We start from the raw sequence: 24926 nt of genomic DNA, 5'->3' as shown, positions 1-24926 counted from the left end.
CATGGAAATGACTGTCATTATCCATTCTTTTTTTTCTGAGTGGTTTAAACTTTTCATAATGAAATTTTAGGTTAAAAAAAAACATTTTCCATAAAGAAATTAACCCATAGGTATATCCCCAGGACCATATGGTGTTGGAGTGAGTAGAAACACTTAAGAAAGAAATACCATCCTTACACACTTTTTCTCAGAAAACAGAGAAAGATGGACTACTTTAGTACTCATTTAATGAGACCTGTACAACTCTGATACCAAAACCTGACAAGGACATCATGAGAAAAACAAATAGTAGACTCATGTCCTCATTAACATGAGCACAACAATCCTTAGCAAAATAGTACTACATTGAATAACACACCATGAACAAGTACGGTTTATCCCAGGAATGCAAGGTTGACTTAACATTTAAAAAGCAATTCTTGGGACACCTGGGTGGCTCAGCTGGCTGAGCACCTGACTCTTGATTTTAGCTCGGGTCATGGTCTCAGGGTCCTGAGTTCCAGCCCCGCACTGGGCTTCATGGTCAGTGCAGTTCTGCTTGGGATTCTCTCTCTCCCTCTCCCTCTGCCCTTCCACTTTCTCTCTCTCTCTCTCTCTAAAATAACATAAAATAAATAAAATGCGATTGTTCCTTGTCATTCATAACATCAACAAAATAGTAAAATCTTGTACTTATCTCAGTTAATGCCAAGACAGCATTTGTCAAAATTCAACACCCATTTATGATGAAAATTTCTAAATGAACAAACTAAAAATAGGAACTTCCTCAATTTGATAGATTATGTCTGTGAAAAACCTACAGTTAACATTCTACTCATTGGCAAAAAACTGAGTATTTTCCCCTAAGATCAAGAACGTGGCAATGATGGGGCTCTCCTAGCTTCTTTTGACATGGTACTGGAGGTCCTAGCCAGAGGAATAAAACAAAACAAAAAAAGGAGGCCGCCGCCCCCTGTCCCGGCCCCCCCCCCCCCCCCCCCGGGTTCCGCAGCCCAGCCCGGTCCAGCCTGGTTCCCGGGAGGATGAAGTTCGTGTATAAAGAGGAGCATCCGTTCGAGAAACGCCGCTCTGAGGGCGAGAAGATCCGAAAGAAATACCCGGACCGGGTTCCGGTGATAGTAGAAAAGGCTCCCAAAGCTCGGATAGGAGACCTGGACAAAAAGAAATACCTGGTGCCTTCTGATCTCACAGTTGGTCAGTTCTACTTTTTTTTTTTTTTTTAAAGATTTTACTTATTTATCAGAGAGAGAGAGGGGGGGAGAGAGCGAGCACAGGCAGAGAGAATGGCAGGCAGAGGCAGAGGGAGAAGCAGGCTCCCCGCTGAGCAAGGAGCCCGATGCGGGACTCGATCCTAGGACGCTGGGATCATGACCTGAGCCGAAGGCAGCCGCTTAACAACTGAGCCACCCAGGCGTCCCGTCAGTTCTACTTCTTGATTCGGAAGCGAATTCATCTCCGAGCTGAGGATGCCTTGTTTTTCTTTGTCAACAATGTCATTCCACCCACCAGTGCCACAATGGGTCAGCTATACCAGGAGCACCACGAAGAAGACTTCTTTCTGTACATCGCCTACAGTGATGAAAGTGTCTACGGTCTGCGAAGCTGCTGCCCCTGAGGTGGGGGGTCTCGTTCTACAAAGAGGTGGCCCCCTTCCCTGACCTCCTCCTCCCCTGGGCTCAACCACCACCTCCCTTCTTCAGGACCTGCACTTCCTGATGTTTGAGGCTCTCCTCCAGCCCTTCTTAGCCGGAAGGCTCCGGGGGAGGTGGCCTCTTGGACATCTCCTCTCTCCCCTTTCTCTTACCAGCTTTCCCACTCTGCTTTAGACTTCTCAGTTGTCAATCTCTGTCACCCCCACCCAGTGATTGTTTTGGTTTCTGTTCCCTTTCTAACTGCCCAAGGGGCTCAGAACCCCAACATTCCCTTCCTTTCACTACCTTCTTTTTTGGGGGTAGATGGAAGGGACTGAAATTGTGGGGGGAAGGTAGGAGGCACATCAATAAAGAGGAAACCACCAAAAAAAAAAAAAAAAGGAATAAAAGGCATACAAATTGAGAACAAGAAGTAAAGGCATGATTCACAGAAAACATGATTACGAACCTAGAAAACACTAAGGAATTTATTTAAGAAAATATGGGACTGATAAGTGAGTTTTAAGAGTTGTAGGTTACAGATACAAACATCAACAAACAACTGAAAAAATAATATACTGAGGAATAAATTTAACAGAGGATGTACTAGACTTTGCCAAAGGAAGACATATCACATGTTCATAATTGCAGGACTTGATATTAGTTGGTAACCCATCAATTCTCTTCAAGTTGGTCTATAGATTCAATGCCATCTCAACAAAAATTTTAGCAGGTTTTTGAGGAGGCGGTTCAAATTGACATGCTGATTTAAAACTTATATGCAAAAGTAAGAGATCTGTGATAACCAAAGCAATTTTGGAAAAGAAGAACAAAGTTGGAAGACTTGCACTTTCTGACCTCAAGACTTTCTATAAAGGAAAAGAGTCTACAGTTGTGAGGGGAACGTAGCTGTACAGACCAGTGGAACCGGGTCTAGAAATAGACCCTCTTTTGTTCAGTGAATTGATTTTTGACAATGGCCTCAGAGAAACTCAATGGGGGAAAGTCAAGTCTTGTATCTAGTCTTGGAGTAACTGGGTGATCAGGGGGAAGCGATGACAGACTTGCCACTCTGTCCACTACAAACTGAAAACCAGATAGAATGTGTCAAAGGGCTGTTTTCAGACTTGGGACTGTGCCTCTGACACAGGACAGGAGGTCAGCATGGCCTCGAGGTGTGGTGGGGGCACTCCAGATATGCAAGCCCGCTCCAAGGAAGGCTTCTGTGGGCACAGGCTATGGGAGCCAGGGATGGGGGGGGCTCTGGCCCCCCAGGGAGTGTGGCATCGGGAGAGCTCAGACCCAAGCAAGGAGGCTGCATCTCCAGGGGGACATGCGCTGGATATGCGGTCCCTTGGTCCACAGGACTGAGGAGTCCCACAGCCTCCGAGTCTCATTCCCCTCCCCTCAGGTACCAGAACGCTCAGCAGGGACAGTCCCCCGCCCACCCACCCCCCACCCCCGCTTCTCCCAGAGGCCAGTGCTGCCCCAGGCTCATGGATGCAGGCTGGGCGCAGAGCTACTATTCTTGGCTGTAACCTAAGCCAGCTGCCCATTAAAATTCCATGAGTTTCGACGGCTTGAGCTGCAGTTGATATTTCCAATTATTGTGAAATTAAAATTGTCCCTTTGCTTTAAGGATGATTGCCGGCGACGGCAGCTGGCAACCCGGGGCCCCGCACTGTTCCCAGGCAGAGCTTGGAAAGTCTCTGGAAAGTTCTCAGAACAGGAAAAGACAAAGGGCGGTCTGAAAATGAGGGAGGTGGGGGGTCAGGCACGTGGTTGGAATCTGAATTTCCATGTTCTGGGCTCCTGGGACCAGAGCCCCCGCAGCAGGCAGGCTGCTCCCAGCCCCACAGCCGGACTGAGGGGTGGTGCTCCCCACAAGCATGGGCTAGACCTGGGGTTAATTTGGACGCTGACCCTGGGGGTTGAGGAACCCAGGCAGGTACAACAATGCAGGGGGTGTCTGGAGGCTGCAGAGAGAGGCGAGCTCGAGGGTATGTTGGGGAAGGGACCTGAGGCGACAGCTAGGACAGGAGGGCAGTGTGTCTGGGAGCCCAGGGCAGCCCTCCACAGTGCTCCCTGTACGGAGAGGGGGGGCCCATGCCGCCCTCTGCCCACCCCTGCAACAAGGCAGCGGGGTGCTGGCTGCCGAACACGGCCTCTGTGCCCAGCCCCAGCTCCAGAAGGACAGAGCCCAGGAGGGGCAGAGCTGACTGTGGGCCTCTCCCGAGGAGGGGCAGAGCCAGTCTGGGGCTCCAGATCCCTGGCTTCTCCAAGGCTCTCCCCCACACCTGGTGGCCCTCCTGCCTCCCTTCTGCTTCGGGTTCCATGTATACAGGGTGTGGGGGGCATCGGCCATCAGGTCCTGCACAACGCCTGCTCCTTTTCCCCTGTTGGGTCCTGACCTCTCCTGAGCAGGACCCCGGCTGCCTCCCAGTATGCCCACATCACTCCTGCCCTGCCGGCAGGTACATGGGCTTCATGGCACCTCCCACGCTGCCATGATTCTTGGGGGGAGCACCACAAAGCTCCAGGAGGAGCCCCGGGCCACCTTCCACTAGACGCCCCCACCCCCAGGCCTCGAGGGCACAGGGCCTGGAGAGACTGAGGCCCAGGAGCAAGGCCTGGGATCGGATCCGTCAGGCTGGTGGGCACGTGGGTGAGCATCGGGGCCATTGACCGCTGGCATGCAGGGGCGGGAGGGCGCTTACATGGGGAGCCTCTCTCCCATCTGGGGGCTCTGAGCAACGTCCTCTTACCACAAATCTGTGATCCCACTCACAACACACTCGCCCGGGCTCCGCGAGCCTCTCCAGCTAACAGTCGAACCTGAGGAGGGGGCTGTGGGACCCCTGGATCTGCGGGCAGGTGGTCAGAATGTGGGTGACTATGGGGTCTGAAGTTGTGGGGCGGTCTCATGGGACGGAGCCCTTCCCCGTGGGGCCTGACGGCAACTCCAGGAGGAGCAGGTCAGGGCTGAGTTAGACTGGGGGGGATCTCAGTTGGTGTCAGACACTTGTTTGATGATGTCTGGGGGAAAACACATCAGAATTGGGTGCAGGATCGTACAATGAAACCCCTAACATCACACCCTTGACGCCCAGCCCTAACCACCCCACAGCCCAGGAGACCCACAGCCCTGATTCCAGCCCTGACCCAGAGCCCTGACTCCAACCCTGACCACCCCCAGCCCTGACTCAGAGCCCTGACCCCCAGCCTAACCCCAGTTCTGATCCCTGCCCTGACACCCAGCCCCTAACCACCTGCAGAATTTAGCCCTACATGGTGTCTCCCTCACTTCCACCTCCCAAGCCTCACTCAGAGCTCATCTTGGACCCCATCTATTCTGGAACCGTGCAGGGAAGGATCCTGGGAAACGTGGCTCCCAGCATAGAGAGCATGGATAAAACATTCCAGAACACACAGTGTCAGATATCTACCTTGGGCCCTTTGAGGGGCCTGCTGCAGAAGAGAGAGGGCAGGCCCTAACAGAGGCAGCCCTACCTGCTCTTGGGGGGCAGAGGTGGCCTCGAGTGGCTGAGGAGGAAGCCCAGCCCTATATGGGGTGAGGGCTGCCCCTCCCATGCCCCTCCCCACGTGCCAGCCCCCCCACCCCCAGCCTCAGCCTGCACACGGGCTTGCAAGGAATGAGCTCCTTTGTCCGTCCTGCCTCCTACAGGCCCCACCATCTATCACACATCTCAAGAGTTTTTGAAGCTCTTTGTCATATACCATTTTGGAATTTTATTAATCAAATTAGGCCATCTTATCCTTTTATGGTTTGTCTTATCAGAGAGGTCTTGATCCCAAGTTCATGTTCTTCCAGAATTTCTTCTAAAAGTTTTCCGCTCTTAACATTTACGTCTTTAATCCATCCGAGAAGACCCTTGTGGGAGATCAGAAGACAACTGTCCCTGTCTTCTTGCCAGTCACAGACAACTATAGATCCCTGAATATTGGGTGTGCAGGTCTCGGCCCCTACGCCTGCCAAATCCCAAGGCTGGATGAGTTGGCCCATTCTGGATCTTTCCCCACCAACACTGGTCTCTCCCCGAGGCAAGTCCACGTGGCCCTGAGTGCTCTGTTTTATCTACGAAAAAATGAAATTCAGCTGAGTACGTTTGAAGATCTAACTGGCTTCACGTAATGATTCATGAACCAGACAGTGTCTCGTCTTAGGAAAGAGTCCAAGGAGATGCACAAAATGGAAGCCATCTGCAGGCCGAAGTGGGGAGACAGGAAAGAATGTGCTGTGTCAGGCAAGACTTCCGCTAGAGACATCCTCCCCCACCCAGAGACATTCTCTCCTCCCCAGCGATGTCCTCCCCCAAGGAACATCTCCCCCTTCAGGAACGTCCTCCTCAAGGGACATCCTCCAGAGAAACGTCCTACCCCCAGGGACATCTTAGTCCCCCTGGGACATCCTTCCCCCCAGGGACATCCTTCCCCCTCCCTAGATATCCTCCCCAGCTAGGGGCGTCCTCCCCCAACCCCGGGAGGATTTCCCCTCCCCCAGGGATACGGCCTCACACCTTTTGTCTGAGTGTCCCTCATTCTTCACTCTGATTACAGTCCTCTCTGTTTCCATTTATCCATAAGCACTTCATAGCTTTGGTTGTTATGAATGGGAGTTTCCCTGTTTCTAACGAGTTATTAATAATGTAGAAAAAAGGAATCTTATGTACTAATTCTATATACTTCTCTCTTATTAACCTCGTAGGGTTTGTTACTGGTGTTATGATCACAGCATTAGCAAAAATAGATAATCGTTGCCTCTCCTTTTCCAACTTTTGCACCATGATTTTGTCCCTGGCTGCTGCTGACTCACAGTGACAGTCCTACTGGGTGTGGCTCTCTCTTGTTTGCTTGTGGGGGCAGGGCGTGGTATCACCTGTGTCCCTTTCCCGGCAAGTCCTGTTACGCTGGGGGCTTTTCAAGGGACCATCTGCGTGCTGCAGTCTGATGGAGTCCCCCACACCGACTTGGTGAATTTGGTAATTCTGCTGGAGGTTCTCCAACTGCAAAGGCCCTCACTTTTCTCAAAGAAGCCTTACTTGGTTGTGGTATCTTATGTTTGCTTGTATTTTATTTAGACTTTCACTTTATTTTGCTATTCTTTTTTTTTTTTTTTTTTTTTTTTTTTTTTTTTTAAGAATCAGTTTGGGGGCCCTGGGTGGCTCAGTGTTGAGCCTCTGCCTTCGGCTCAGGTCAGGTCATGATCTCAGGGTCTTGGGATCGAGCCCTGCATCAGGCTCTCTCCTCAGCGGGAAGCCTGCTTCCCCCCTTTCTCTGTCTGCCTCTCTGCCGACTCTGCCTGATATCTCTGTCAAATAAATAAATAAAATCTTTAAAAAAAAAACTTAACAAAATAAAAAAATCAGGTTGGTATTAAGGCTTTGGTTGGTTTAGACATGAACTGGGATGTTTTCATCTTTTTTCGGGTTTGCAGTAGTTCAGACAGCATCTTGGGAAGGCATTTTGACAATTCCTATCCTTTTGATCCTGTGATCCTGCATGTAGGAATTGACTGCATAATATATACGAGCTAGTTACAACTCACATAGAAAAAAAAGCTAATTAAAAAGTGGGCAGAGGGGGCACCTGGGTGGCTCAGTGGGTTAAAGCCTCTGCCTTTGGCTCAGGTCATGATCCTAGGTTCTCAGCAGGGAGCCTGCTTCCCCCTCTCTCTCTGCCTGCCTCTCTGCCCACTTATGATCTCTGTCTGTCAAATAAATAAATAAAACCTTTTAAAAAAGAAAAAATTAAAAAAAACAGGCAGAGGATCTGAACAGATGTTTTTCCAAAGAAGACACACAGAGGCCAACATGGGGGCCACACACAGGGGCCACACACAGGGCCCCCAAACTGATTCTTAAAAAAAAAAAAAAAGAATAGCAAAATAAAGTGAAAGTCTAAATAAAATACAAGCAGCACTCACATCAGGGAAATGCCAAGCAGAACCTCATCCCATTAGGATGGCACTCATCGGAAAGACCGGAAAGAACCAGTGTTGGCGAGGATGTGGGGAAAGGGGACCCACGTGCTCCGCTGGTGCGCACGCGGGCTGGTGGGCCTGCTGCCACAAGGGTGAACATGGAGGATGCGTCCAGATGTGCGACCCTCTCATGACAGCCTGGCCTGGGAGAGTCGAGTGCCCAGAGGCAGAAAGTCAGGTACCAGGTGTCAAGGGCCAGGAGTGGAGAAGGGCAGGATGCTGCTCCCTGGGGACACAAGGTCAGTCAGGGAGGGTGGAGGGCAGGCGTGGAGGGCAGGCGTGCTTGCCACCGTGGGAACAGACTTGCTGGTTCACGGAACTGATTAAAACAGTAGATTTTACACTGTGTGTCGTTTACTATATTTAAAAAAATTATGTGGAAATGCTAAGGACTTAAAATATTCAAGTAATTTGTAAAAAAAGTAACAAGGTTGAAAGATGGACAATGTCAGATTTCAAGACTTACCATAGTTACGACAGTTATATGTTGACACAAGAACAGAAATCATCGCTCACAGACAGAAGGCAGACTGTGGATGGAGACACACACATCTGGGGGCAATTTATCCATTGGTTTTTAAATTTTTTAGTAATCTCTCCACTCAGTGTGGGGCTTGAACTCACAACCCCGAGATCAAGAGCCATTCACTCCACCCACTGATCCAGCCAGGGGTCCCTGGGCAACTTATTTTTAACAGGATTCCAAAACCATTCGACAGTGGAGGGCCAGCCTTGTCCGCGGACAGTGCTGTGACAGTGGACCCCTCCCTCACCTGGGAGCATAACGTGGGGACTTTCCTGGTCAACTCTGAGTTCCCCTAGACCTGTCTTGTCTGTTTTAAGAACACCTGCTAGCGAGCACATTTCACACAGGGATGTCCACCATGCCACTCCCAAGAGCCTGGAAGGATCTGTCCCTTGGCAGGGGAGCGGCCCCACGTATGGCCCCTGGGGAAGGTGCCTGTGACCCTAATCAGGGCAGGCACAGAGGCTCAGTGTGGAAACAGATGCACATGCCCACTCCCCAAGCGTGTCACCCACGCACACCAGGGTACCCAGGAAGGGCTCATTGGAGACCAAGAGATCCCTGGTTGCCTGAGGCCAGAAAGCCTGGCACCAAAGGCTGTTTTCCAAAAGGAGAGCGGTAACCTGCCAAAGACGGCATGGCCTGCTCCCAAACACGGGTGTCCTCCACCTGTCCTGGAGAGGGTGAGCCAGCATCTTCTCCTGCCCCGGCCCACTCGCAGCTGTGGTCAGAACATCCACAGGATGTCCAATGAGGTGCGTGTGGCTGCCCGGCCCACAGAGGCCAGCACGCCCTCACCCTTGTCGCAGGGAGTGGCCGTGGCTCTGGAGGCTGCCGAAGTCCCACAGCGCTCCGGGGGAGATGACCTCTGCATCTCCGGGATTCTCTCCTCCCTCCTCTTTCAACACACATGCGTGGTTCACCTTGGGGCCCCTGCACCTGCTCCCTCCTCTTCCCCTGCCCTGACCCGGTGGTGGGTCACCACTCTGGATAAACAGGACATTGTGGGAGGGGGGGTCCCTGAAGACCAGCAGTGGCACAGAGCAGGGATATCACCTGGGAAGACAGCGGTGATGGTGACCTAGTGCCCTATGAGGTCCGTGGGGGACCACTGTTCCCGGGGCCTGTGGGTCTGCTCCAGTGTGGGACAGTGGCTGCAAATGGTGTCCCCCATCGACAGAGCTGGAGAGTCCCCCATTGCTCTCAATGACGCATCTGTGTTTTGGAAGCCAAGCCGAGGTGTGCCAGGAAACCACACTCCTGGAAGGGAAGGCATCTCCAGAGCCAGCCAGGGGATGGGACCATGCTTTGGTCTAGTTACATCTTCAGGAAGTAGGTAGATGACCTGAGGGGGGCGTGTGGGGTCCCACTGGGCCCACCAGCGACGGACAGGGGCTAGGCCTGCATGTGGTGTGAGTGTCTGGGCTTGGGGTCCTGGAGAAGGCAGCTAGCACAGGGTCGGTCAGCGCGGGGACTCCTGCTGGACACCAGGGAGCTCTTGTTGGACAGCAGGACACATTCTTCACGGGAACACGCTTTTCACCTGAAGGGACTTGGGTGCCTCTTGGAAACAGACAGCCGTCCCCGCCAGGAGAACAACTCATGTGGTCGTGGTGACCAGAGCCAAAACTCCTGCTTTTGCACTGAGATCAGAAGGAAAAGAGCTGCCCCCACAGCCCCGCGCCTGACCACCTGCCCCAGCAACAGCTCTGCTGGTTAGCAGCCAGGAGAGTGATGAGAGCACATTTCTGTGGGGGTCTGCCATGCCATGGGCACAGAGACGGGCCTGACTCGGTGCAACGGGATGATGTGCCCAGTGCACGGCGGGGCTCCCCAGGGCACCATACGGACTGAGTTCATGTGGCGACCTGCCTGCACGACAGGGGAGTCCTCCAGGAGGGGTGTGCACAGTGGCCCACAGGTGTCAGCGAAAGATCCCTTTCTTTTCCAAATACCTATCCATGTGGCGTGGGATCTTCTGTGGACGGTTGCACATCCTGTGGCCCACGGAATCGGGAGCTGCTCGGGGCAGCACTGGGGGCAGCCTGCTGCCAGAGATTGGGGGGCGTGTAACACAACGCCCCTCTTCCTGCGAAAACCTTTTGTTTTAGAAAATGTACTTTTCATGCAGTTGTCGTTGATGTCAACATATAATGGGCTTATTGTTACTTTGAAATGAGTATAATTTTTAAGTCTTAGGTTTAATTTCTCATACAGTCGTCTGTTGGGCGTCAGTGTTGGTTGTGAGGGTACACAGGAACACAAGTGGTGACATCTTCAGTTCCCCCCCCAGAGCATGGAGGGGCCCACACCCGTCCACTCACGACAGGGCCCATCGTTCCTCGCAGCATCTGGGCTCCTGTCTCTTGACGTTTTTCTGGTTCAGACAGACAGCACAGCCTTCCCGGTGCTACATGAGGTTGGGTGGTCTCTTTCCATCCTTTGGCCTCAGACTCTTTGCCCCATTCTTTTTTCATATGAACTTACAAATACTTTCTTCAGGGCTTGCTGGGGCAGCTCAGTCGGTGAAGCACCTGACTTGTGATCTCAGCTCAGGTTATGATCTCAAGGGTCGTGAGTTCAAGCCCCATGTCGGGCTCTGCCCTGAGTGTGGGGCCCACTTTAAAAAACAAAACAAAAAGCTTTCTTCCATTTTAAAACAAAACCCCACAATGTTACTGAGAATATTGTTGGAATTACATTAATAAAATGATGACACTACTTGGGAGCATTTAGGGGTATGTGGTTTCCACACACGCTCAGGAATTGTTTTAGATTTTATGGTAAAACCACAGTTTCCTTTGTGTCGATCCTGGACCGTTCTGGTTAAACCTGTTCATAGATTCCCTGCAGTTCTCAAGCATGACTATGAGCAGAATATTCCGTTCTCATAATCCACATGTTCAGGGTGGTTTAAAGAGCTCTTGATCTCTTGTGTATCTGCTTTCTGGGAATAGAAAAATATCATCTGAAAATAAAGGTAATTTTCATTTCTTTTATCCCGCTTTTTTTTGTTTGTCTTAATGCATTAGCTAAAAATGCCAACGTTAAATAATAATAAAGGTGAAGGATGCATGTTCGTCTGGTTCCTGATTTCAGTTTTTGGTATTAACAGACGGTCTTGCTGGATCTTATCAAATAGCTTAGCATTTACCAATATGGCCACATCCCCCCCACACAACATCCTTCTGTAACTACAGAAGAAATCAGAGACTCGCGACAGATACAGTTTATGGAGGGAGAAACGTGGGCAGTTGCACTACTGACCTCCGCCAGATTGCGCCTGCCCTGCTCCAGCCCAATGGAGCACGTGGCAGCACCAATTCAGCGAGACATGGAGAGAGTGAGCATGGACTCCATGCTCAGTGAGACAGCTGGGAAAATAAAACAGTGCAAATGACCCCTAAGTACAAAGGCAGAAATGCTACATAACACGTGCGCCCGCAGCCTTCCGCAGCTATGGGAACACTGGTGCGCCACGGCCACGGCCCCAGGAGCTCCAGGACGGTCATGCAGAGCCGCAGTCTGTTGCCACCTAGGTGATGCTCAGGCACAGCCTGAAACCAGCCCCCAGCTCGTGTCGGCAGCACACGATGCCCCTGAGGTCTCCGTTGCAGCGGTTGCTGAGGCTTGTCCTGTGCCTACCTCCCCAGCACAGGTTCACAGATGCGCTGCTAGCCAAGACTGGCCTTGGTGGGACACTGGCTATTTTGGCAGAAATTGACAAGTTCACACTTCAGCAGAACCACTGGTCACACCTTCACTGCACTACTGCCTTTGGTCCCAAAGCAGTGTGGCTGGAGTCCCTGGTGTGTGTGCCAGGGGGGTCCCCAAGGTGGCCGAGCTGGGGGTTATCTGGCCCCTCTAGGCTCCATGGCTGCCTAGTCTCTTGCCCACCGCAGCCAGGCCTGGGACTGGCCTCATACCCCCTGGGCAACCACAGCAGCATCAGATGAGCTGGCTGCTATCACACCAGGATGGCTGGGAAGGACTCCTGGCAGGACATCTGCCTTCACCCGGAAGGCGCTTTCCTGGATCGTAAGTCAAACCAAGTCACCAGCCCGGTCGTCTCAGAACCCTGCTGTGTGGGCAGCAATATGCCAGTCCCAGGCGGGGAGCCCTGCATCCCTGGCAGCTGGGAAACCAAAGCCCCAGTGGCCAACAAGACTTAGGAGGAAGCCAGCAGAAAATAGTCTGGAAAGGTTTTCCTCCTGGTGACAGAATAGAGGCGGGGAGGTGAGCTTGTCCCTTCTCGTCCCTGCTCTTCCCTCCTCGTGCGGCGCCGACCACAGCCTGCTATCATGACTTTGCCCTCCTTGCTCAGCTGCCTCCCCAACCAGAGGGTGAGTGCATGAGGCCAGGTCTCTGTCTCATTGGTGCCACCTCCCTGGGCCCAGAGAACTGAAACATGGGCACCCGGCCTTGTTCTGTTAGTGTCCTCATGGGGAGGCCTTCGGAGGACCCAGTGCTCCGAGGTGAGGGCGGCGGGCTCTCTGGGCTTCGGCCCAGGGTCAGACGAGACCGCCGTCTCCCCTACGGGAGGGTTTCTGCTCCAGGCCTGAAGCTGTCACCGGCCTGTCCCTGTTGATGTTCGTGTTTGGAACTGATCAACCTGTGAGCTGAGAACGTGAGTTCTGCTTCCAGGGAGTCACAAGAAATCACACAGCGAGTATCAAAAGCCATTGCAAGTACCACTGATGGTGACGGTGTTGGAGGACAGAGGCCAGGAGTTCTTCTGAAGTACCCGGCTGGAGTGAGACTGGCAGCCGCGGCCTCCCTTCCCCAGAGCAGCCCAGGGCGGGCGGAAGGCCGTCCGTTCCGACCCCGGGCCCCGGCCTGGCACAGCTGGCCCACACGGTGTCACCGGCCCTATGCGCTGGACTTAGCGATCATCTTCTCCAGCAGGCTCATCATGCGCTCCTGCAGCTGGAGGCTCTGCACCTGCAGCAGGTTCTGCTGGTCCAGCACGCGGCGCACCTCGCGGCACGTCTCCTCCACGGCGCGGCTCAGCCTCCGCTGCTCCTCCAGCATGGCCTCCAGCAGCCGCAGCTTCTTCTTCTGCAAGTGGCCGCTCTGCACCTTGCGCTTCTTCACGGGCCGCTCATCCGACCTGGAAGGACAGTGCCGCGTGGGGATGGCGGGCCGCAGGCTCGTGGCTCCACCTGTCTGACGTGCCCAGCACCGCCCCACCCCTACCCCGTGGTGGCCCCGGGCAGCTGGCTAGGAGGGACTGTGCGCACCGCCACCCTGTGGGACCCGAGGCAGTCCAGTGACCTGGGTCCCAGGGCCATCCAAACTCCCATAGCCCGGCTGGACGGGGCACATCTTGCCACAGGAGCAGCCCCAAACCCACAGACCGGGTTGGGGGGGCACAGGCCTGGTGTGGGGCTCGGTGGAAGGGAGGGCAGTGGCCACACCAGGGGAGAGATGAGAAGGACTGGGTAGACAGGGGTGCTGTGGCTTCTCCCGTGGGGACTGGAACCTCTGGCGGTTCCAGGGAGGTGAAGGCAGCGGGTGCTGTAGCTGGGCCCTGTGCTCTCTGATGGGGGGCAGTGAGCACCCCGGTCTAACGAGTCACCTCCCACCAGACCCCCCAAGGCTTTGGCCAGTCCCCTTCTCTGGGCCCTGTGCTTTGAAGCAGAGCAGCGCCCCAGCCAACCTCAGAGGCAGGACAGCAGCTCCCATGCCCCAGCCCTGGTGTGGTGCCTGGGGGCAGCTGTGGATCTGGGTACTGGGTCAGCCCATGGAAACACCTGGCCATAACCCTCAAGTTTCCAGCTGATTCCATCTGGCCATCACAAAGGCATTTTTGTTTGGGGTCTTTGCTGAGAAACCCACTGCAAGGAAGGGGTGCCAGACAAAAGGAGTGGCAGCCCCAGATTTCACACTCCCCAAGACCCTCCTCATCTCACTCCCATCTGACAGACCTACAGCCCATGGCTGAGGAAGAAACAGGGCCACACTCAAATCTGCTCTGTGCCTTCTCTTCCCCAACCAGCCAACTCCTAGTCACCCCTGAAAGCAGGCCTCAAATGTCCCTCTGGTTCCCCAGGCCTCCACACCCCGGAGCGATGCTTCCTATGCACCTGTCTGTGGGCCTCCCGAGGGCAGGTTCATGCAGCTGGTGCTGGCCAAGCAGGATGTTTATGAAGGACAGCAGAGGGGACAGGTATGCCCACTGGTCTCAGCTGAGGAGCATGTTCTAGGGGCTTAGCCCAATTCCCCTCCCAGCCAGCCTTGCCAGGGCAGGAAGGAGGAAGACCCCAGGTCAGGGTCTGCTGGGGGTGACGGGGAGCCCAGGAGCCAGAAACTGGGGAGCTGGTGGGGGAGCACTTGGTCTTCCTCCGTGTGCCAAACCCCACCCTTCTCTCTCGTGACACTCCCAGCCATCCTCAGACTAAGTGCTGATTTATCCCCATTTTACAGAAGGAGACTGAGGCCCAGAGAGGTCAAGGACTTTCCACACAGCTAGAAAGTGAAGGAGCCAGGAGACAAACCCGGACTATGGACATGACAGCCTGAACTTCAGTATCTCCTGCCTCCCAGTCTGACCAGCCTGTCCAAAACCTCCTTCTTTGAGGCTTCCCCGTCTGAGGCCCCCTGTCTGCAGCGCCCCCATCTGAGCTTTCCCACTCTGAGGCCTCCCATTGGAGGCCTCTGTCTGAGCTCCCCCCCGTCTAAGGCCCCCCAGCTGAGGCCCCCACCGTCTGAAGTCCGCCGTCTGAGCTCCTCCCCATCTGAGGCTCCCTGTCTGAGGCCCTCCGTCTGAGGCTCCCCGTCTGAGGGCCCCCACCTGAGGCCCCCCGTCTGTGGCCCCCATTCTGAGGCCCCCCGTCTGAGGCCTCCTCCTGAGGTGCCCCATCTGTGGCACTCCGTCTGCAGTACCCCCATCTGTGGCCCCTGTTTGAAGGCCCCCATCTGAGGCCCCCATCTGAGGTCCCCCGTCTGAGGCCTCCTGTCTAAGGCCCCCTATCTGCAGCACCACATCTGTGGCCCTCATCTGAGGTCCCCTATCTGAGGTCCCCCCTCTGAGGCACCCCCTGAGGCCCCCCGTCTGAGGCCCCCCATCTGTGGCACCCCCATCTAAGGCTCCCCATCTGAGGCCCCCTGAGGCCCCCTATCTGCAACACCCCCATCTGTGGCCCTCATCTGAGGTCCCCTATCTGAGGTCCCCCCTCTGAGGCACCCCCTGAGGTCCCCTGTCTGAGGCCCCCCATCTGTGGCACCCCCATCTAAGGCTCCCCGTCTGAGGGCCCCCTGTCTGAGGCCCCCCATCTGCGGCCTCCCTGTCCTGGGCGCCCTTGCATACCACCTAGGCCTTGGCAGCCAGCCAGGGATGGCAGAGGATGCCACCGCCCCAGAGCCGCCGCCCCTCTCCTCTCCCAGCCCCCTCTCTGGCCGCCGGGCTCCTGGCCCTGCTGGAGGTGGAGGCAGGGAAGGAAGACACACACTACCTGAACTTAAGGGACAGTAAGCTGGAGGAGCTGTCGGAGCGATCGTCTTGGAAGCGGCCTTCGTAGGAGCACTGGTTATACGGTAAGTACAGAGGGGTGGACTTAGCAGACGGCGACAGGGACGCCTCGGTCTGGGACGTGGAGGGCCCCGGCTGCTGGCCATCCGGCAGTTTGCCATCACAGGACTCGGGGACTTTGGCCAGAATCCTATCAATGGCTAGGTAATAGGGCCAGTCGGGCGGGACGGACTCGCTATCTGTCATGCATTTTAATTTCCTGAAACGAGAGACACAAGAGCCAAGGGTGAGAAACGGAGCTGCTCCCGGCCTGTTCCACCTGGCCCTCGGCTGAGGGGTGCTTGGGGGCACTGGGGCCCCAGGGAACCATCTTGGCCAGACAGCCTCCCCAGAAAAACTGGCCAGGCTCCAGGGCCAAGGTGACATGAGACAGGGAAAGAAGTCAGGCTGGGGACCTATCCCATGTGGGCACTAGACTCACGCACCCCAAACATGAGTAAGGTCGTCTGTGAGCGCCGGGGCCCAGGGCTGTGCTGTACTGTTTCTGTCCTTGCTGGTCTGTAATTTCTAAACTCCCTACAAGGAACAAATCCTGCTTTTAAGTTAACCAGCAATAATAAAATACATCATTCAAACACAGGAATAAAATCTTGTGATAACTATCATATAAAGCAAATGTAAGACATGATAGAAGGAGTGTGTTTTTCTAAAGAGAATGCCTGAAAAGCGAGATCCACAGAGTAAAGAATGCAGGCTTCAGTGTCCAACAGACCTGAGCTGTGGCTCATCTCTACCACTTTGCTGTGTGACCTTAGACAGGTTCATTAACCTCTCTGAGCCTCCATTTTCACATCAGTAAAATGGGCATGAGCAGAGTAAACTCCTCACAAGGTTTTCACAAGAATTTAATAAGACATTGGCCAGTTCTGGCAAATAGCAAATCAACTAGATAACATTCCTGACTGAAAGTACCAGGAGGCAGCAGGGCTGGGCCTGACATCCCCCATTCCTACTTAGACTCAGGGGCCAAGGGTATGCACAGCACAGCTCTGCCTATTGTGAGCTGGGCACCCACCCAGCCCTGCATCCTGCTCTTCCCTGCAGACAGACCTTGTAGGTCCCTGCGCCTTGGCTGAATTCTGGGAGCTCAGGGAAGGGAGACCCAACTACAGGAGACCTGGGCAGCCCTGGCCAGGCCTGGAAGGAGGCCACAATTTGGGGGTGGGGAAGTTGTTGTCTGCCCCATCTGACCCAGCATTAGTCTGTGGCCCTCCCAAGTAGGGAGGCCCTCAAGCTACAGAAACCCTTGTGGCCGGATGGCTCCTGCCTCCTGATGTGGGGTTCCTGCCAGCATGGGCCCCTGGTCACACTGGTCACTGGAAATACTGAGCTGACCATTCAGCAAATGGACCCACCTGGACAGCATGGGGGTCTGTGGCTCAGGGCAGTAAGCAAGGCCAGCCACGGCAGGAGGTGGCCTTAGGAACAGCATCCACTGAGCAGAATGTCCTCAGCAGAAAGCCAGGCACAGGCCACAGAGGGAAAGGCATGGCTGCTTCGTATCCTGACCCCAGGACCACCCATCACCCTGGAGGCCTACACAGATTCCAGGTGCAGGAAGTAAAGGACTGTGCCTGGGGTCCACATCCAGCCTCTGCCTAGGCTCCCCTCCAGCCCCTCCGGAGGCCCCCCCTGTGCTTGTTCTGACCATGGGCCAGGCTACTCCTTGGAGAAATGAAGGAAGGCCTGCCTCTGACACGGAAGAATCCGGAAAGGTATTCCAAGGAACCATCCTCCAAGGTATGCAGCTACTCAGGCTTCCTTACCTTGACAACCTTAATATGTAAAGAGCTACAGTGAAAAAATAAGACAAGACTTTGCTGTGGGTGGCTTTCTGGGTGTGGATGGGAGGAAGGAGATAAAGAACTAGTCAATCAATGAAAGCATCAGCCTGATAAAGGCTTGGGCAAGTCCCTCCTCTGCTCTAGGCCTCAGTTTCCCCCTCAGGGAACGGGAAGCCCCTTACCCCCAACAGCATCTGGAATGGAGCCCTTACCCCCAGCAGCATCTGGAATGGAGCCCCACTGGAGGGCCCAGGCCCCAGCTCTGCTGCACCCTCCTCCTCTCCTATGGCCTCCTTGGCCCACAGCCCCCACCTCCAGGAATGGAATACAACACCTCCCCTGGGACTCTGCAGAAGGCTCTCAGGATAAATAATTAATAACTCGGCCAGACACCAATCAGAGCCCATGAATTTGTGAGTCAGATGGGCAACCCCCCCCCACGAGGCATAGAGGGGTGCGTCGTGTGCATGGAGGAGGGGGGGATGGGGACACACATGTCTACGGACAACTCAGCCCTCAAGCTGGTAGCTGGAACTCAACATTGTTTATGTTGTGACTGAGGCCTTCAGGCCCTTATGGCTGCCTCATTTCTGGCCCCTGGGCCTGCCTGGGAGCTGGGGCTGCAGGTGGAAATGGGCCTTCCGGCAGGTCCACGTCCTGGAACTACTCCTTCAAGGGCCATGAGAAGTTAACAACTGAAAATGGGCAACTGGACGTCAGAGGCCCTGGGAAGCCTCTGCATGCATCCCAGGCCCCAGACGGGCTGGGAGCTGCAGGCCAGGAGGGGCAAGGGGTGGCCCCCTGTCTACTGTTGGTAGGGCAGATCCCCTCAAGGTGCCCAGGGCAAGCCTGCAGGCCCTGTCTACACCCAGCCCTGACAATGCCTCTGCCCTCTGCTCACAGCAGTCCCTGCCCTCTGCTCACAGCAGTCCCTAGGAGCAGCAGGAGGACACTGGAGCTGGGAGCTGCTGGGTACCTGCATGTGCTCCGGGGACAGCATCTCTCTCAGGGACACTGACAGGTCTACCTCTGCCAGTATGCCCTAAGACCCCCCCACTCTCTCTGCTGCTAGTTCCCCTCACAGCCCCTAGCTCTGGGGCAACCTTTCCCCCGGTAGGACCCTGGCCTGACCACAACCCTAGCCCTGCCCATGACCCTTGCCACGGCCATGACCCAGTCCACACCTGTGACCCTGGCCATGCCCAGGACCCTCTGCACACAGTGACTGTCTGCAGACAGGCCTGGATCCCACCCCCACCCCTGAGGTGCTGGGCCTGTGGCCCCGGGGCTGTCTCCCCACGGGGTGCCAGAGTGCACCCACCTGGGAACCCTGTCCACAGCCCCAACCCAGCAGCCTCCCTCAGACTGCCAGGGCAAGGTAGCCACAGCAGGAAGGGTAGAGGCAGATGTGGGGCCAGGCCTGGATCCCCACGGCTTCTTTCCACAAATAAGGCCCTTTCCACGAGTGGGGGCCTGCTGGGTACCCCAGCATCAGCCCAACAACACACCTGGCTCACCAATCATGGACCATGCTGGCTGTGCTCACAGCTGGGCTTGGTGGCTGCTGGAAAGGACAGAGTGTGAGCACCAGGCGAGATCTACAGGCCTGGGAGTGGAGCCTCCTTCTCGCCCCTGGCCTCAGTTTCCCTGCTTAGCTGAGCCATGCCTGGGCGACCAGCATGCACTCTCACCAAGTGGGAACTGCCTGTGGGTGGCTTGGGCAGGGGCCTTGGGTGGGGTGCCGCCAGGCGACGGCCCATCATGCTGGGCCTCAGCTTCCCCACCTCGGCGACAGAAGGCAGCAGTTCATGCAGGCCCTGTGTTGCGGCCAGGCTCTGCCCACACAGGGCCTTCCTGACTCAGCTCCGAGGGGCCGGTGGCAGCCCGCTGATGCGGGGCCAGGGCTGGGCCAGTGCGGGGCTGGGGCGCGGGGCGCGGGGCGTGGGGCGTGCAGGCACGCGGCGCTTAGAGCCCACCTGTACTGGAAGGTCATGTTGGTGATTTTGATCTTGATCTCCTCGCCCAGCCGGCGCTCCCCCGTCATCTCCAGCAGCTTGCTGGCCATCTTCTCATACACCTTGGCGTTGCGCTTGGTCTGCTTCAGCTCCTCGAAGAACTCCTCCCAGACGAGCATGAGGCCGCGCATCTCGGCGTCCGTCCAGTTGCGGGCGCGCCGGTGCTTCTCCGTCTGCGGAGATACCAGGTAGCCGGGTACTTCAGCCGCCGCCATGCTGGAGGCACCTGCGGGGTTAAAAGAGGGCGCTCAGGCGGCCCGTGGCCTGCACACCAGGGCGGGAGCCCCACTCCTGGAAGGCAGCTCGGCGCTCAAAATGGGGCCTACATCTGACAGGCAGGAATTTAGTTAAAAGCTTTTAAACGGGAAACGTCATTTTGATGTCACGTTTCCATAGCAACAGAGCAACTGCATAAGCTACAACAACAGAAACCTTTTAACTGAAAGCGCAGGAATCAGGGCTGCCCTGACGGGCCATCAATATTGCAGCAAGCGGGCCAGACCCAAATCATGCTGCCCGGCGCCGGCCCCGCCTCCCAGCCCGGCCCGTCGGGAGCCTGGCGTGCAGTGGGCTCCCTGGACTCGGGGACTGGGGACCAGGCCACGGCCCCCCGCCCCGCCCCGCCCCACTCACACAGGCCAGGGACCCAGGAAGGGCCCACGATGGGGGGAGTCAGGGAGGGACAAAATGAGGGCCCGGGGCAAATGAAGAGGGAGATGCAGAGACGGAGAGGAGGATGGGCAGCAAGGCGGATGCTTAGGGTAGACATAGAGGAGCAGAAGCCACTGGGGACCCGTGGCAACACACACACACACACACACACACACACACACACACACACACACACTGACCCTTGCCTACCTACAACATGCTCCACACCCAGCGTGCTCCTGGCCAACGCGCTCCCACTTCATTATGGGAAATGCACCAAGGCCAGCCCAGGCAGGATGGCCTGTCTCCCTCCGTGAAGGTGGGACTGGTGATGTGGGGTGAGCAGAGAAGTCAGGGCAGTTCTCAAGGCCAGGGAGTGGTAGGCAGCAGGTGGCTGTGTCTATCTGTCTGTCCCATCCTGGGCAGCCCCAGCACAGCCCTAACCTCATCCTGCTCAGCGCCATCTGCTCTTGACCTGCTTCCGCCCAGTGGGTGGCGTGCTCCTTGCAGCCCCAGTACCTCACGGAAAAGGGTTTGCTAAAGTCTTGCTGGGTAACTACATGAGCAAACAAAGGGACCAATCTCAGGTAGCCCCTCCCTTCCCAAGAGATCACCTAGACTTGGCTTTTGGACTTACTGGCAAACTCCTACTCATTCTTCAAAGCCCTATTCTGACATCACCTCCTCTCTGTAGTCTTCCTACTTGGTTTTGGTCTTTCTTCCCTTTTTCCCTCATGACAATTGGATCTACATCAAGCCAGGCCATTTTATTTTCTACTCTAGCTGTGTGATCCTGGATTAAGAATACTTGCAAAAGTGAGAACATAATAATTTGAGTATTCTCTGGATCCTGGGCACTGTTTTAAGAGCTATAGATAATATCTCCCACTTTGATCCTCATGGTTATCCCCATTTTACCCCTGAAAAGCCCAAGGGGTGGAGAGGTGAAGTCAGCCTGTGGGTAAGGGGCTGGCTTGGAACTGCGTCTGACCCCTTACTGTGTTGTCTCCTGAAGGAGCCCAGGCTGGCAGGCTCCCAGTAAAAAACACCTGTTACCCTTCCTATGTGCCCATGGTCCTGGGCAAGGCACACAGGACATAGCCAGTGCAAACTGCTGTGTGCCTGGCCAATTTCCCCAGCATTTCCTGGGGTCTCCTGGGAGGCCCCCCCAGTGCTGATAAGGTGGCTACTGGCCATGGCTGGGGTCCTTGGTCATGGGACCCTCACCATCCCTCAGCAGGTCTCCACCAGGGCTTGACAAAGGCTCATTCTGATGTCTTGAGGGCCGGGGCCACAGATTGCCAGCATCAGCGGGGCTGGGAGGGCACACCACAGGACAAAAGTGAGCTCTGCATGGCAACACAGGGGTGCTTACCGGGGGCCTGGCTCACCAGGAAGGCAGAGGGTGCTGAGGGAAAGAACCAGGCTCACATCGGCAGCAAGGCCCACTTGCAGGAGCACAAAGGGGAGCCGGCAGGGAGACAGTGTGACCATCCCTGGAGGAGTGTGTGGGGGGGGGGTGGGAGTAAATGTGGGCTTGAAAGCCAGGCAGGGGGTGGGCTGAGGTGCTCCCTGGGGTCCCCCAAGGCAGGAGACCAAGGCCACAGAACCCATGGGGATTATGGAGAAAAAGCGCCACCTAAAGGCACCAACATTCAAAATTAAAAGGTAAAACCCCAGTGGCTTATGTGCAGGGACCTTCCGCACCTGCTGGAGAGGCCCCAGCCCCATCCCCCAGGCATAGGCGCCCAGCCAGGCTCTGGCATCCATGGGCCATCAATGAGGCTGCTTGGCATTTGTGGGGTTCTGGCGGTGGCCTGAACCGGGGGGGAGGGACTCCTGAAGTCCAGGCATTACCACGGTTAACAGAAGTCCTCCTCAGACCTGGCCACGCACCCGAGAGATGAGGTTGGAATGGGGAACTGTCAGGTGGAAGGGCAGGAGGTGTCCAGGCTGGGTCAGAACTGGAAGTGCATTGGGCGAGGGCAGCAGGGGCATGTGTGTAGGCACAGAGGAGCCTCTGCCCCACCTTCAGCGGGTTCTTGGTTCAAGGCCTAGCCCTGCCATCAGCTCCCTGTAGGAGCTTCTTCCTCTCCGGGCCGCCGGGGTCACCTGGGGCCACAGGGACACAGCTACCTGCCCAGGCAGCACCCCCCAGGAAGGCTCAGGGCTGCTGAACCCTCCAGGAAGCCCCCAGTGCTCAGGCAAAGGCTTTCAGCGCTACCGCCCTCGAAGGCTTTCCCCCATGGCTCCCAGGGCTGAGCGGGGCTGCCTCCAGGCACCTCCTGAGATAGGGGTGGGGGCCCAAGGGAGAGGCCAGAAGAGCACTGAAGAGGACAGAGACGAGCAAGCTGGCCTGGCTGGAGACAGTGAAGCCACGTCAGGAAGCTGTTGCCCCGAGGCCCCCAGCCTGCAGGCTAGCTGGTCCCATTGCTGCTGAGGGGCAGCCGCCGGCACACAGGCATCACTGTGCTCAGCGCTCCAGCAAACAGGGGCCCTTGAAGAGGGGTTGGCGTGTCCTGTTTTCCCTCCAGCCAGTGCGTCCAGAGGGGTCCCAGCAAGAGGCTGGAGTCCAACTGTCTTTTCGGGTTTCAGGGGGCACTGGAAGCCCCCAAAAGGGGAGTGCTCAGGTGGGCCTCCAAGTACAGCCTTGGCTAGGTGGGGGGGGGGGCCCTGTCTGTCCTGTATTGGGAGGGGCTTCATACCTTGGCACAGCTGCATGGCCTCAGTCTCTGAGGGATGGGGAAGCAGAGGGCCAGGGGCTGGGCATCCGGCAGCACCTGCAGGAAGAAGGGTGGTGAAGCCTCAGTGGGAAGCCAGGGCACCCGTGTGGCCATACGGCTGTGGGCCCTGTGAACTGTTGCTCGGTAGGAGTTACTCCGCATGCTGGGGGCCCAGCCAGGCAGGCCCAGGGTAGGAAGCAGGTGTGCCCACAAGAAGCCTCTGGCGCCTGCCAAGAGCAGATACCTACAAGCCAAGCCCATCACAGTGGGCAGGTGAGTTCAGCAGTGGAAACACACCGTCCTGGGCAAATGCAGGGAAGCTCAAGGAATGTGGCAAAGTATGGTGGGGGGCGGGGGTGGCATGGTTGAGCCCTGGAGGGCGGGGCCAGAAGGTGGGCGTTGTCCCACTGGAAGGGGGCAATGATTGCCTCAGATGGCACAGCTCACAGTGGGAGGAAGCTCCAAGTTGCGGCCCAGCACTGTGTGGGTGGGTGTGCTGTGTGTGTGTGGTGGGGGTGGCAGGGTGCTGCAGGCCCAGCTCACCAGGCTAGCACCATTGCCCTTTTCCCTACATCCCTGGGGGGCCCAGACCCTTACCTGTCAGCCCTCTGCCTTGGTGGGCAGGCCCCAACCCTGCACCAGTGGCTCCCCTTGGCCCACCCACATCCCAAGTGCCCCTTGGCCTGGGAACCCCAGGCTCCCTAGAGGACACGGCCAGCAAGGAGCAGGCCATTGGGAGTGGCCTCCAGGTTTCCTGCTTGGGAGGCTGGTGGGGAAGTGCCATCCAGGCAGACAGGGGCCGGGCTGTTGAAGCCTAGATCAGTGGAAACTGCAGGAAACGTGCTCATGGCTTTCCAAGAGGAGTCGTGGGGATGTCACAAAGCAGGACCACATCTGCGCCCAGCGGCCCAGGTGGAATGCTTCCTCCCACGGTGTTGTATTCCACCAGGCTGCCTGGGGGGCGAGGCCAGATGCTTCCACCATGCCCGGCAGAGTTCCAGAGGCTCAGAGGAGGGCGCCTCTGCTACAGGGGTGTGGGCAACAGCAAAGCCACTCAAACCAGAGGCTCTGGGACCCTGCTTTCTAGAAAAAACAGTAGGCCAGGTGTGCTCAGGTGCCCCAGGCAGTGTCTGGCTGTCTGTGCTTGGACCAGGAAGGGGGAGAGAGTCTTGGAAACTCATAGGGCCTGTCAGAGGCCTTGGAACTGGATCACTGAGCAGTCAGATCTAGGGAGCTGAAGTCGCCCCATCAAATGTGTAGGGCCGCTGGAATGAGCAGCCAGCACCTGCTGTCCAGTGCTCCAGCATGGTCCCAGTGCAGGGCAAGGCAGTGTGTGGGGCTGCCACGGAGCCTGGGGAGATCTGTGCATTTGGCCACACTGCCACCCTGAGGGCAGGGACTAAGTTGCCTGTGTTGCCTGTGTGGAACCCACTGTGGTGCAGGATGCGGGGCCACACTGCCGACGGGCAGGAACCCACGGGACAGGAGTGAACATAGACACAGTACCCTGCCAGATCAGTCTGCCACCTGGGGTTGTGGTCAGTGCAGGCTGGAGGTAGGACAGCTGCACCCCAAGATTACAACACCCACTGCCACAGCTCCCGAGCAGGGGCCCACCCAGAATTAAGAAGTGCAGCTCCCCATTCAGGGGAGTAGGCAAGACTTTGGGGACCTGTGAGGTCTTCCAAGGCGAAGACTTCGAAGTGCAAATAGGCAGGCCAGGAGCTTGGTTGCCGACAGGGCCCTGAGGAGAGCTCAACGGCCAGGTCCCAGCCCACATGAGGGCTCCAGCCCTGCGCCAGCTCTGATGACCCCGTAGGGCCCGGGACACACATGGAGCCGGATACAATGCCCAAGCCACGTGGCCCTGGGATGGCCAGATTGCAACGTCCCAAGTGGCTCACATCTGTGGGGCCCTCTTAGACACACCTGGCCAACCCGCACCCAGCCCGCTCCCTCACCCCGGGCGCAGGCCAGCGTCCCTGGCGGGGGTTCTCCAGGAGCAAGCATGCTTCGCACAGCAGCATGTAGTGTTATTTCCCTTTAATTCAGATACACAACGTT

The 24926-nt window shown here is 56.3% G+C and overlaps 2 protein-coding genes across 2 annotated transcripts; one reads left to right on the top strand and one right to left on the bottom strand.

The window, feature by feature from the left end:
• The first annotated feature begins 990 nt into the window (after nt 1-990).
• LOC116584820 (gamma-aminobutyric acid receptor-associated protein) lies at nt 991-2032 on the top strand. The gene is made up of 2 exons (XM_032333679.1): nt 991-1199; nt 1424-2032. Exons 1-2 carry the CDS (start codon nt 1023-1025, stop codon nt 1613-1615), a joined length of 369 nt encoding a protein of 122 aa, XP_032189570.1. The 5' UTR covers nt 991-1022; the 3' UTR covers nt 1616-2032.
• An 8724-nt stretch (nt 2033-10756) lies between these two features.
• On the bottom strand, nt 10757-24810 carry MSANTD1 (Myb/SANT DNA binding domain containing 1). The gene is made up of 4 exons (XM_032333678.1): nt 22845-24810; nt 19450-19714; nt 15613-15888; nt 10757-13268 (listed from the first exon to the last, which is right to left on the bottom strand). Exons 1-4 carry the CDS (start codon nt 22858-22860, stop codon nt 13028-13030), a joined length of 798 nt encoding a protein of 265 aa, XP_032189569.1. The 5' UTR covers nt 22861-24810; the 3' UTR covers nt 10757-13027.
• Nucleotides 24811-24926: the final 116 nt, after the last annotated feature.

This window comes from Mustela erminea, chromosome 2 (assembly GCF_009829155.1).
Source record: "Mustela erminea isolate mMusErm1 chromosome 2, mMusErm1.Pri, whole genome shotgun sequence".
Classification (NCBI taxonomy): Eukaryota; Metazoa; Chordata; class Mammalia; order Carnivora; family Mustelidae; genus Mustela; species Mustela erminea.
The sequence above is the reverse complement of the archived record's forward strand: the minus strand, read 5'-3'. Positions and strand labels throughout refer to the sequence as shown.

What these genes read in the sequence shown, in the direction of transcription:
- LOC116584820 (XM_032333679.1), top strand. Translation starts at nt 1,023, where the DNA reads ATGAAGTTCGTGTATAAAGAGGAGCATCCGTTCGAGAAACGCCGCTCT. An exon ending in CTGATCTCACAGTTGGTCAG is followed by an intron (nt 1,200 to 1,423) that starts TTCTACTTTTTT and finishes GCGTCCCGTCAG; the next exon opens with TTCTACTTCTTGATTCGGAA.
- MSANTD1 (XM_032333678.1), bottom strand. An exon ending in AACATGACCTTCCAGTACAG is followed by an intron (nt 15,889 to 19,449) that starts GTGGGCTCTAAG and finishes CTCTCGTTTCAG; the next exon opens with GAAATTAAAATGCATGACAG. An exon ending in TTACTGTCCCTTAAGTTCAG is followed by an intron (nt 13,269 to 15,612) that starts GTAGTGTGTGTC and finishes CTGTCCTTCCAG; the next exon opens with GTCGGATGAGCGGCCCGTGA.